The 13,297-nt window shown below is 39.9% G+C and overlaps 1 protein-coding gene across 1 annotated transcript in view; it reads right to left on the bottom strand.

Moving 5' to 3' along the window:
* The window catches only part of chrm4a (cholinergic receptor, muscarinic 4a), a 62,571-nt gene extending 54,375 nt beyond the window's left edge, over positions 1-8,196 (bottom strand). Inside the window, exon 1 of the mRNA XM_068704671.1 lies at positions 7,873-8,196. Within this exon, the coding sequence (XP_068560772.1) occupies positions 7,873-7,927 (55 nt within the window). The 5' untranslated portion in view covers positions 7,928-8,196. The remainder of the gene's footprint in view (positions 1-7,872) is intronic.
* Between the last annotated feature and the right edge of the window lie 5,101 nt (positions 8,197-13,297).

Here is a 13,297-nt window from a genome sequence, read left to right as displayed (position 1 = left end):
GAACTTAATCAGCTGACTATGCACGTTGAATCTTTGAAATAAACCAATCACATTTTGCCAGGATCTCCATGAGCTAACTGCTCTGCTGTCAACCTTCATCTCAGTACAGAATCAATACCAGATGTTCTCCTCACCTTGGCAAAGCCAATGTCTGATTCTGATGACGTTCCTCTCCCTGACAGGTGGCATCGACCGGTCTTTAATAAGCCTGGGCTTAACTGCTAAGTCGGACTTTGTTAAGGGAATGGACTTCATGTTGCCTTGTCTTAACTACGTCCGGTCTGGGCCAAGCAGCTCGGGCTATTGCTTAGCGGTCAAATCTCATCATTGTGTATGTTATTGTCCACACACGTGTTCATCTGATGAAGAGCAGGCTAGGTCAGCTTCATCATGAACGTGTCTCAGCATCACTCCAGCTCAGCGCCTCCCTCTCCTCCAGCCAGCTGTACAGATCAAGCAGCCATCTGCACCCTGCTGAGTAGTCACTGCTCCGTGGTCCTTACTGCTTCACCTGGTCCTCCCTCCACGACTGCTTGAGGGAGAACAAGGGTCAGGACATCAGGTCCTTCACAAGCTCCACAGCTTCTCTTCTTCCACTCGTTCTCTAGCTAACAAAGCCTCATCTGCCAGTCGAAGCCATCGCCAAAACATGTCCATCTGTCGGTTTGAGAAAAGACTAGAATTTGATTCTTATGTGGCACTTATTAGCGATCTCAAACACAAATATGGGAGGAATATTTTCCACCAATACCACAAATACAGATCAGATTCAACAACCGTGGAAATGAAAATCTCCTGATAGAGAGATTTTCATTTCCACAGGTGTTGAACTGTAGTTCATTACTTGGTTCATGTCCCTCCCCACTCCATCACAATCGTTCTTCTATAATATAATAAGTATAATAAGTCTTCTGAACAAAAGATTGCTAAAGTAGCAAACCAGAGAAAATCAAACAACCATTATTTTGGTTGATAAATTATGTTTTGTGTGGAAATGTGAAACTTATAAACTCATGAGGTATGACCAGTTCACTGAAACATAAAGTAGGATATGATCTGCTTTAAACAAAAGATTAATAGTGGGATGAATTTGTTAGTGTGCCAGCCTGCTACAAATAAGTAAGATGGTTTTCAGGAAATACGATTCATAAATGATGTTTAAGAGTTATTGTAAAACAATGGGAAACTTTTAGTAGTCTAGTAGCGTGGAAGTGTTCAGGTGAGTATATAAAACAACAATAGAGTTCAGAAGATCCTTTCAGGTCACAATGATTCTTCATGTCTGGTCTAAAAGAAGGTGATCTGAGTGAACCGTGCATCTTCCTGCTGTTGTCATGGAGGCTCACCAGATGTTTGATGCAGTAAAGCTGTGATATCAGGTGATGGAACAGTGATCTTCATCTGATTAGTTTTAAGATGCTGAATATCAATTTAGAATGTGTATTAAATGCAGCTTTATACTGAAGGATAACAGAAATGATGAAAGGTTGACTGAAGGCAGGTGAGAAAATTACATTTGAACTAAAACAGAATGTTGTAGAATTCCATCAATTATGAGAGGTCATTAGGTTTACCATATGATAATGCGGTGAATTTATGAAGTCTTTTTTGTATCCTTTAATGTTTTGTTACTTATTTAGGGGGTAGGGCCTGCTGATTCTTGTTACCAGAGCTTTAGAACAACATGTTTCAGAAGTGAACTATCGACCAGCAGAGGCAGCTCACACTGTGACCTCAGACCACTTATCTTATGTTTCAATGAAGAAAACCATGTTGGTTATTATTCATGTTCATCATGATCATTTTGGGGGCGTGTCTTTTGGAGTTTGACGGACTGTCACTGTTGAACACTTTGAGTCTTTCTTTCTAGCTTCACTCACTGGAATAGACTTTTTAGGTTGGATCACTTTAAAAGCGTACTTTAGTTAGTTTCTCAAGATTAGAAACCCTGCCATTAAAAAGACATTTTACATTCAAAATCAGGTTTCAGTATCAGGAAACCAGCAATATACAATAATATCATTTATGATTGAGCTTCAAATCACGATACTAAGTTATAGCAGAAGAGTTAACACTGACAAACACAATGGATTTGTGCATTTATGTTTCTTTTCTTGAGGAGAAAGAGAAAGGTGTGTAATGACACAAGTTTGTTTAAGCTGGAGAAGTGTCATGGATGTAAGTAATATATAGTTTAAATATGAAGGATGTAAGTAATATATAGTTTAAATATGGAGGATGTAAGTAATATATAGTTTAAATATGGAGGATGTAAGTAATATATAGTTTAAATATGAAGGATGTAAGTAATATATAGTTTAAATATGGAGGATGTAAGTAATATATAGTTTAAATATGGAGGATGTAAGTAATATACAGTTTGAATATGGAGGATGTAAGTAATATATAGTTTAAATATGAAGGATGTAAGTAATATACAGTTTAAATATGGAGGATGTAAGTAATATACAGTTTAAATATGGAGGCTGTAAGTAATATACAGTTTATATATGGAGGCTGTAAGTAATATATAGTTTAAATATGGAGGCTGTACGTAATATACAGTTTAAATATGAAGGCTGTAAGTAATATACAGTTTAAATATGGAGGATGTAAGTAATATACAGTTTGAATATGGAGGATGTAAGTAATATACAGTTTAAATATGGAGGCTGTAAGTAATATATAGTTTAAATATGGAGGATGTAAGTAATATATAGTTTAAATATGGAGGATGTAAGTAATATATAGTTTAAATATGGAGGATGTAAGTAATATACAGTTTGAATATGGAGGATGTAAGTAATATATAGTTTAAATATGGAGGATGTAAGTAATATACAGTTTAAATATGGAGGCTGTAAGTAATATACAGTTTATATATGGAGGCTGTAAGTAATATATAGTTTAAATATGGAGGCTGTACGTAATATACAGTTTAAATATGAAGGCTGTAAGTAATATACAGTTTAAATATGGAGGATGTAAGTAATATACAGTTTGAATATGGAGGATGTAAGTAATATACAGTTTAAATATGGAGGCTGTAAGTAATATATAGTTTAAATATGGAGGATGTAAGTAATATATAGTTTAAATATGGAGGATGTAAGTAATATATAGTTTAAATATGGAGGATGTAAGTAATATACAGTTTGAATATGGAGGATGTAAGTAATATATAGTTTAAATATGAAGGATGTAAGTAATATACAGTTTAAATATGGAGGATGTAAGTAATATACAGTTTAAATATGGAGGCTGTAAGTAATATACAGTTTATATATGGAGGCTGTAAGTAATATATAGTTTAAATATGGAGGCTGTACGTAATATACAGTTTAAATATGAAGGCTGTAAGTAATATACAGTTTAAATATGGAGGCTGTAAGTAATATACAGTTTATATATGGAGGCTGTAAGTAATATATAGTTTAAATATGGAGGCTGTACGTAATATACAGTTTAAATATGAAGGCTGTAAGTAATATACAGTTTAAATATGGAGGATGTAAGTAATATATAGTTTAAATATGAAGGATGTAAGTAATATACAGTTTAAATATGGAGGATGTAAGTAATATATAGTTTAAATATGGAGGATGTAAGTAATATACAGTTTAAATATGGAGGATGTAAGTAATATATAGTTTAAATATGGAGGATGTAAGTAATATACAGTTTAAATATGGAGGATGTAAGTAATATATAGTTTAAATATGGAGGATGTAAGTAATATACAGTTTAAATATGGAGGATGTAAGTAATATACAGTTTAAATATGGAGGCTGTAAGTAATATACAGTTTAAATATGAAGGCTGTAAGTAATATACAGTTTAAATATGGAGGATGTAAGTAATATATAGTTTAAATATGGAGGATGTAAGTAATATATAGATTAAATATGGAGGATGTAAGTAATATACAGTTTAAATATGGAGGATGTAAGTAATATACAGTTTAAATATGGAGGATGTAAGTAATATATAGTTTAAATATGGAGGATGTAAGTAATATACAGTTTAAATATGGAGGATGTAAGTAATATACAGTTTAAATATGGAGGATGTAAGTAATATATAGTTTAAATATGGAGGATGTAAGTAATATACAGTTTAAATATGGAGGATGTAAGTAATATACAGTTTAAATATGGAGGATGTAAGTAATATACAGTTTAAATATGGAGGCTGTAAGTAATATACAGTTTAAATATGGAGGCTGTAAGTAATATATAGTTTAGTCTATATTTAGTCAATAGTTAGTCTGCATCACATCTGCGGTGTTTCGAGTGCTGAACGTGGGAACATGTTGCAGCTGAACTCCCTCACACTACACCACTGGTTCTCAAACTTTTTCTGTCACGCCCCACCGCCCCAACAAAATTGTAACAAAATGGTCCATGTTGAGTTTTTATTGAAATAACATTTTGAGTCCTCCATCTGTGTAAAGCAGATTGTTCCATCAGACAAAAACAAATAAAATGTGCAGTCACTTTGTTAGAACAATGCAAATAAAGTTCTATCTGTGCAAGAAAGAACTAATATTTGGCAAAAGATAGCTTATTGTGGCTGCGATTAACCTGTTATGCACTGAATGTCTTTTCAAGATAATATCAATAACGTGCAACCTGTGAAAAACAGAACCGAATGAGAGCAGATGTGTGTGAGCCATCAGGTTCATCGGTGTTAGTGCTGCAGTGAGCCTGCTTCCACTACAACTCTTCTTCAAACGGGGCTGCAGACTTCATACGGCCACTCTCAATTCAAAATATGTTGGATATAGAGGATGTTGCTGTCCAATGAACTATAACTAGAGAGTGTAATGCTAGTTTAAATTAATTAAGAGTCTGTCATTACTGAATCAAAGCTGCGGTGGATGGAGGGAAGCTTCATGTTCATGTATTGTTCCTTACAGCAGCACGTCCAATGATTCTGACTGTAAACACAGAACAAATTCACTGCGTTCATCCTAAACACCTTTGAGTAATACAAAGTTATAGTTTGAATAGAATCGGCTGATGTATGCAGCTAGAATGACTTCTTCACTCCTCTACAGCCACAGACGATGAGGAAGATTACTCTGTTGTGGTTTGAGAAGTTACTTCTCGAACACTCTGAAAACGTGTCACTTATTCTGAGTGAGCGTCATAATCCTAAGAAGACCACAGCCTCCACTCTGAAGGAGATAACTGACACATGTCTACATGTCTCAGGCGTACGAGAGGGACACGAAGGAGAAGCTCTTTCAGGAAATGTGTCTCTTTGCTTTCTTGTCAAGCGTTATATGAGAGTTAAATGTTGAAAGTTAAACGAGAAGATCAATACCATCCTCATGTCAGTCCTCTAAAGGGAATAAGATATAAATTACAAGGCAGCAGCCGGCTAGTTTAGCTTAGCATAAAGACTGGGAATAGGAGAAATCATCTAGCTTGGCTCTGTCCACAAGTTAAACAAATAAAAAAAACTACCTACAATGAGAAATATAAAAAATTATTAAAATGATCAATGAAGATCACTAAATAACACAGTCAGCAATCTGAAGGTTATGAACAATTATGAACGATTCAAAACAAATACATAGTACTGCAGTAATGGATGCTGGTAAATGTCTGGTTGACTTTGTCCTAAAGACAGTAGAGCGTAGCTCAGTGGCTGCAGGTGTCCCTCGATTTGACTTCTCTTTTTCACTTTGACCAAACACAGAGAATGAAGACACAGCTCCCTCTAGTGGACCACTATAGGCTGGTGGAAACCAATACAGGCTGGTAGAAACCACTACAGGCTGGTGGAAACCACTACAGGCTGGTAGAAACCACTACAGGCTGGTGGAAACCACTACAGGCTGGTAGAAACCACTACAGGCTGGTGGAAACCACTACAGGCTGGTGGAAACCACTACATACTGGTGGAACCCACTACAGGCTGGTAGAAACCACTACAGGCTGGTAGAACCCACTACAGGCTGGTAGAACCCACTACATACTGGTAGAACCCACTACAGGCTGGTAGAAACCACTACAGGCTGGTAGAACCCACTACAGTCTGGTAGAACCCACTACAGGCTGGTAGAACCCACTACAGGCTGGTAGAAACCACTACAGGCTGGTAGAACCCACTACATGCTAGTATAAACCACTACAGGCTGGTAGAACCTACTACATGCTGGTAGAACCCATTACAGGCTGGTAGAAACCACTACATGCTGGTAGAACCCACTACAGGCTGGTAGAAACCACTACATGCTGGTAGAACCCACTACATGCTGGTAGAACCCACTACAGGCTGGTAGAACCCACTACATGCTGGTAGAACCCACTACAGGCTGGTAGAACCCACTACAGGCTGGTAGAAACCACTACAGGCTGGTGGAAACCACTACAGGCTGGTAGAACCCACTACATGCTGGTAGAACCCACTACAGGCTGGTAGAACCCACTACAGGCTGGTGGAAACCACTACAGGCTGGTAGAACCCACTACAGCAGGTGAGGAGCAAGACTGGAAACCAACATCAGTATGACGCCATTTCCATACACACACACACACACACACACACACACACACACACTGTACAAAATGATAATAATAATGATGATGATAACATTATTAACATCCATTCTCTACACACACATGCTCCTCTTGACAGGAGCCCATTCAAGCATCAATCAGATCCACAATGTCTGGAGCAGGACGTGTCCGTCAGCACCACTCAGGACTTCATCTGACGTGAACGTGTCCACAGGTCAACGTTCAGGACTACACATAGACTACGTTATATTTAGACATCCTGGTGTGCTGATAGAGACATGCATCCACTTCATCCAGAGTCCCAGCACACACCCTGCTGCAGGCTGAAGTACACAAACACACGTCTACAGTATACACACGTCATGTACACACACACGTATTCAAAAGGATTCATCCACACACACTTAAAACACGGCCTTTACGCTGGAGGTGAATGCATTAAACTAAAAGAGCAGGAGGAGAGGAGACATGAGAGGTGAGGAGAAGGAAGCGAGGAGAATAGAGGAGCCGCTGACGGAGGGGAGGAATCAGAGAAAATGGAGTAGAAGAGGACCGTAACATCAACCCCCTGCTGCTCCTCTAGAACTCAGAGCTGTCAGTCACTCTACGTACAGAGAGGAACACATATTCACCCGTTCACTCAAATGTCTGGCAGCAGTAAATATGAAAAAGATTAAGACCTTCAATCACAAATTCTGATATGAAACAGATCCACTGGGACACTTAATCACAGCAGGTGTCACAGAGTGTGTTATGTATTGAGATGAACTACGATAGAATATTATGTTATCAACACCTCGCAGTGAACAAGTTATCAGCCATTCAACTGCAACCTCAGCAGAACAAGAACACCACCAGGGAGTGAGAGTCAGAATTCCATATGTACTGATGCTGTAGAGTCATTTTAGACACAGAGCAGGAGAGGAGACGAGGTGACGAGGAGACCTCTGTTGTTTTTATCTCCTCCTTCACCACCTCTCCTTCCTCCTCTTTCTCATCATCTTCACTTGTCTCCTCTGAGGAGAAGCTGCTGCGTGTTGATTATCGATCAGATATCAAAGCATATCTTACCTGCTGATCCCACAACATTTAGTTGGTTTTTAAACAGATCGTGGACCTGTCCTCCACACAATAACAGTGTTGAACTTCATATCCACAAACTTCTTCTATTCATCAATATTCACTAAATGATCAATGTGTGTGTGTTCTTAACATGAATACATGAATAGACATGTATTGTTGCTTCACCGTACCAATGACCATCAGCCTCGCTCACAGCCTGCATGTCGACGTCTGTGCACGTGCTGCTCTCTAAGTTGAACCAACGTATTCTCTCACTCACCGTTGAAGGTCCAGAGGGGCCGCAGCCCCCCCGCTCCGTTGCTGTCGTTACTCATGTTGCATGGCGGAGTTGCTCTCCTCTCCACTTTCCTCCTCCAAGTTTTCCAGCAAAATCCCCCCGTAGTCCTTCAACTCCTTCTTTCTCTGATCCTCCACTCCGGAGCAGAGTCCGCGCACGGATCCTCTGATGCTCCTCTTCCTCTTCCTCTTCCTCTTTCCAGGATTCAACCAGTCCGTCTTCTGCGCTTTGTTCCTCTCTGTCTGTCACAGGAACGAGATGAAGAGGAAGAAAAACATCATCAACTCTTCACTTCTTCATCAATGTGAGCGCTCAGCTGCTGCCTCGTGGCCACTGGCGCACCAGAATGCGTTACGCTCATTTAGAGAGAGGGAGAGAGAGGGAAGGAGAGAGAGAGAGGGAGAGAGAGAGAGGGAGAGGGAGGGTGAGAGAGGGAGAGGGAGGGTGAGAAAGGGAGGGAGGGAGGGAGAGAGAGAAAGAGAGAGAGAGAGAGAGGGAGGGAGAGAGAGGGAGAGAGAGAGGGAGAGAGGGAGAGAGAGAAAGAGCGAGAGAGAGGGAGGGAGAGGGAGGGAAAGAGAGAGAGGGGAGGGAGAGAGAGAAAGGGAGAGAGAGAGAGAGAGAGAGAGAGAGAAGGAGAGAGGGAGGGGGAGGGAGAGAGAGATAGAGAGGGAGGGAGAGGGAGGGAGAGAGCGAGGGAGAGAGAGAGAGAGAGAGAGTGAGAGAGAGGGGGAGAGAGAGAGAGAGAGAGAGAGAGAGAGAGAGAGAGAGAGAGAGAGAGAGAGAGAGAGAGGGAGGGAGGGAGAGAGAGAGGGAGAGAGAGAGAGAGAGAGGGAGAGAGAGAGAGGGGAGGGAGAGAGAGAGAGAGAGAGAGAGAGAGAGGGAGGGAGGAGAGAGAGAGGGAGAGACAGAGAGAGAGGGAGGGGGAGGGAGGGAGAGGGAGAGAGAGAGGGAGAGAGAGAGAGAAGAGAGAGAGAGAGAGAGAGAGAGAGAGAGAGAGAGAAGTATTTCTTCACAGTTCTTCTAAATTCATAATTTGTGTGTCATCACAAACATAATTCCCTCCTCAGAGAAATGGGAACTATAATATTGCTGTTGTCATACTGTTCTACTTCCGCTTGAAATCACAAAATAGGAATGTTTTTTATTATATTGATAGAATAAACCTGCACATCGTTCTCAAATCAGATGGTTAGGGTTCTCCGCTGGTCTCCTTGGGACCCACATCTCCACCGGTCATGCAGTAGAGCTGGGTGCTAAGTCAATTTGATCAATTAAATTAGCAGAACAACTTTCTTTTTTGTGATCACATTTTTATTGATTGTCAAGCTATGCATTACAAATCAACAAGATACAGTGAAAAGCAGGACAGAAATGAAGATATACAGATATACACATACATACATACATACATTATATATGTATTGTAACAGGAAGGTTTGGAGGACATAGGAGATGTCTGCACAGCAATCAGAGGCAGTTCTGCAGGTTTTCAATGAAACAAAGTAACACAAAACAACAGAACACCTAGCTCAGTCCAGAGCTCTATTACAAAACTAGAAAACATAAAGTTCTTCAGCCGGTCTCAACGTTCTCCAAACTTGGAGAGCTTAGGGAGGTGCGGCTCTCCTCCTCTCGCAGCATGTTCTCTCTGATCAGTTTCCGTGCTTGACATTTATTCACCTCCCTGATGAGGAGATCAGCTCCAGGTGTGTCCTCCCACACCTGATCCCAAAGCTCTCCTGAAGGAGTGGGTGGAGCCCTGTGGCCAGAATGTAGATTCCTCTAACTACCCTGCCCCTCAGCCCCTTACAGTATATATATATATATATACATATATATATATATATATATATATATACATATATATATATATATATATATATACATATATATATATATATATATATACATATATATATATATATATATATATACATATATATATATATATATATATATATACATATATATATATATATATACGTATAAATATATATACATATGTATATATATAGTTGCTACATAGGGTAGGATCTTTGGTGGGTTTAGGTAATACAGATAATAAAGTTTATGTATTTTTAAAAAGCAATTCCTTTCAATTGAACAGTGAATCATGTCCAGTAGAAACTGACCTAACAGATCCCAGAAAGTGAAGTCAAATTCAAGGGGAATACCGTCCCATCCCAGTGATGTTCCCCTTTTCATCCCTGCAATGGCATCTTTAAGAACTCATCCAAAGAAAGAGTCGCAAGTGTTACTTTCTATAAAAAGTTGGCACATTTAGCTCTGTCAAAGTGAACTTCGGAAGCAGACAGTCTAGAGCAGACCTGGGCATTGTACGGCCCACGGGCCATATCCGGCCCGTTGGCTGTTGCCGACTGGCCCGCGAGACGTCAATGGGAAAACATAAAGTGTAAATAACTGTACATCATGCACGAAGTACAGCTGCATTGCTTTTATTTTGAAGACGACTGCTGCTGTTTTTTATCTCAATTTCCGTATGTTCGTGGATGTGTGCAAGCAGCAGCATCACTGCAATCCCAACAACGGCAGTGTCGGCCGCCGGAATGAGTGTATTTGGCCCGATTCTGGCGCGTAATTCATCCCGAGTCTCAGCCGAGTCGGCAACCGGACTCCGCCCGCCATGTTTCTTCCGGCATGCCGAGCTTACGCCGGAACTGGGCCGGGTCATTTTGACTACCTGGGATGTGTTGGTGATGCAGAGCGTCAAAAGCAACATGCTCAGAAGATGTTGGTTCTCTGAACTGACAAAACAGAAAATGAGGACAAACCATTGTAATAAAAGTACTAATTTATCCGAAACATGATCCCTGTCAGTGTTTTACTATTGTATATGGATATTACAAATGTATATTTGTTTGGATCATTATTCCTGCTGCAGATGTCTCCGGTGGAGCTTATTTTAACTCTGTTATACTGTGTTGCTCAGTTAGGGTAGTTAGGAAAGGTTTGTAGTGGAGTGGAAGTACAAAGTTGAATAAAATGGAAATACTCAAGTAAAGTACCTTGAATTTGTACATAAGTACAGTAAAATCGACTTAGCTACATTCCACCACTGATCATAATATTTACTCTTACCACTCACGGCTTATCAAAACTATAAAAAGTAAATTGTATGAAGAGGTGGAATAATATAGAGCAGGATCCAGTTCAGTCTGTTGGTCCGGCCCTCCACAACAGTCCCTGTTTCTCATGTGGCCCCTTGGCAAAAAGAATTGCCCGCCCCTGGTCTAGAGTTTATCTGGCCAGACTCGATAGGTATAATACTAGCAGACTTCTCACCCAAATGTAGGTTTAAAGCCAGGTGGCTTGGTCTGGATCCACTGAAGTAATAGTTTCTTCTAGATTTGTGAATCAAAAATTCTGCTCTGACTTTTAAGGAGTTTAAATTTTCTGGATTTCATTTATTCTTCCCTATCATCTGAGAAGCTAGTATTTTGCTGATCATACTCCAAAATGTTGAGAGTAGTCTCGCGATCAATAATTTGGCCTAGTCTAGTTTTATTGAGAAGAGAAGAATATGAGATTGCTGTGTTCCTTATACAACCTTTACTGGAATTCCAAAGAATCCGTGGACGTTCGGTGCATAAAGTGCAACAAATGCGATTTTGCGTCCTGCAAAGTTCTTTTTTAATATAAGCGATGCTTCCATAGGTTTCTATAATGCATATGGAAAGGTTGTGTTTGAGGACCACTAACACACTACGGCCTTATGCTCTTACATGAGGCCGTAGCAGCTAGAAAACTGATGGCCACTTTAATCTCACGCCTCTTGAGAAAGTCTAAACATGCAGATCGTTTAACCGGACAATTAAGGCCATTAATGTTCCAGCTCGCCATATTAATCATAGTCATGTGGATAGGTTATGAAGTTAATATTACATATCCCAAAGCAAGAAATTAAGTGAATAGAAGATGTATCAAAACCCATTCCCCAGGTACCCCAAAGCAATACCACTAAATAACAACAAATATATCTATAATATCCGTAATATAAAGTTGTACCGTCATTCGCCCAAAACCGTTTTGGTCACATGACGCTCGTCAAGAGCAATCTCTCGCTTCCATGTATACAAATGGAAAATTACCATTCATATTTGGCTGGCTCTAACATTATATAAACCTATTCCATAACAGACATTTGGCTAACTGTAAATACCAGCTTGTTATTTAGGAGCAACTAAACAAAACAACTAAAAAAACATCGTACCAGTCTATGTATGCCCCCCCCTTTGATAACATCAACAATATCTTGTTGGTACCGCTCCACATCCCGCACCAGCTCCAGTTTAGTCCCCACCAGAGGGGACATTCCACGTCCTAGGTCCAGTCTGTGATGCCTGGGGTCCCCGCCTTTGCCTTGATGTAGATTTCTATATTAATGCTATTTATGTAGAAAAATGTAAAATGTTGCAGCTGGCTGCAGTAAAGCTAATTCAATTCATGTTTTATACTATTAGGATGGAACATATGAGAGTATTTTCTTCTCTTCCTGTAAAACGGTTTCCATTGTTTGATGACTCATCCTGTTTACAAAAAGTATTCCAATCAAAGGAGACTTTTGACAACCAGTTAGCCACACCGGTCCACACATCAACGCTTGTGGATTGATCGTGGATCGAGGAAGAGATACAGGAAGAGATGTCTTATTGGATGTCAGTGGACAAACACTTTGTGTTCATTTCCAAAGCATGGTGGCTGAGGTGTAATTCATTCAGAGGAAACGGTGCATGCAGATGATGAACTGTGACAGTGACACAGAGCCGGTCTCTGCCTCGTCAACCGATGAGGGAGGTGTGTGTGAAGCCAAAAGTCCTCTTTAACTCCATATTTCCTTACACTCTAAGTCCTTCTCATTTTAGCAGTCCAATCGAATGTGAAGGATTGGATTTAAATCCTTCTTGTAATCCTTCTACACCACTAACATTCTGTTTCAGTGGGGAAAACATCACTGTACCGAAGCTAAACGCAATCTAAATTTATTTTCATGGGGACTTTAAAACACCTAGTACTGTCGCCAGTAACCTGTTGTACACTGTTCCATAGTATCATCACAGAAATCAACAAAAAGTATTGATCCCTGGGGGCTAATTGGGTAACAGGTAATGGTATGTTGATCGTGGGACACACCTCTATTAAGGTGACACTTAAAGCTAGGGTTGGTAGTCTTGTGAAACAGGCAGGAGTAAATTAGAGTTAAAAAATGATAAACCCAGCACAGTGTTGTCTGCTCGTTTCCAGTGAAAGTAGCAGCACTAGTTCCAAAAGTTACTAAATCTAGAAAGAAAGACTCAAAGGCTTCAACACTGACAGTCCGTCCCTTCAGACCTCCCTCCAAAGACACGCCCCCAAAATGATCATTATGAACATAAATAACCAACATGGC

Source organism: Cebidichthys violaceus, unplaced genomic scaffold (genome assembly GCF_023349555.1).
Source record: "Cebidichthys violaceus isolate CVI_PGR_0920_01 unplaced genomic scaffold, fCebVio1.0.p SCAF_98, whole genome shotgun sequence".
NCBI classification, from domain to species: Eukaryota; Metazoa; Chordata; class Actinopteri; order Perciformes; family Stichaeidae; genus Cebidichthys; species Cebidichthys violaceus.
The sequence above is the reverse complement of the archived record's forward strand: the minus strand, read 5'-3'. Positions and strand labels throughout refer to the sequence as shown.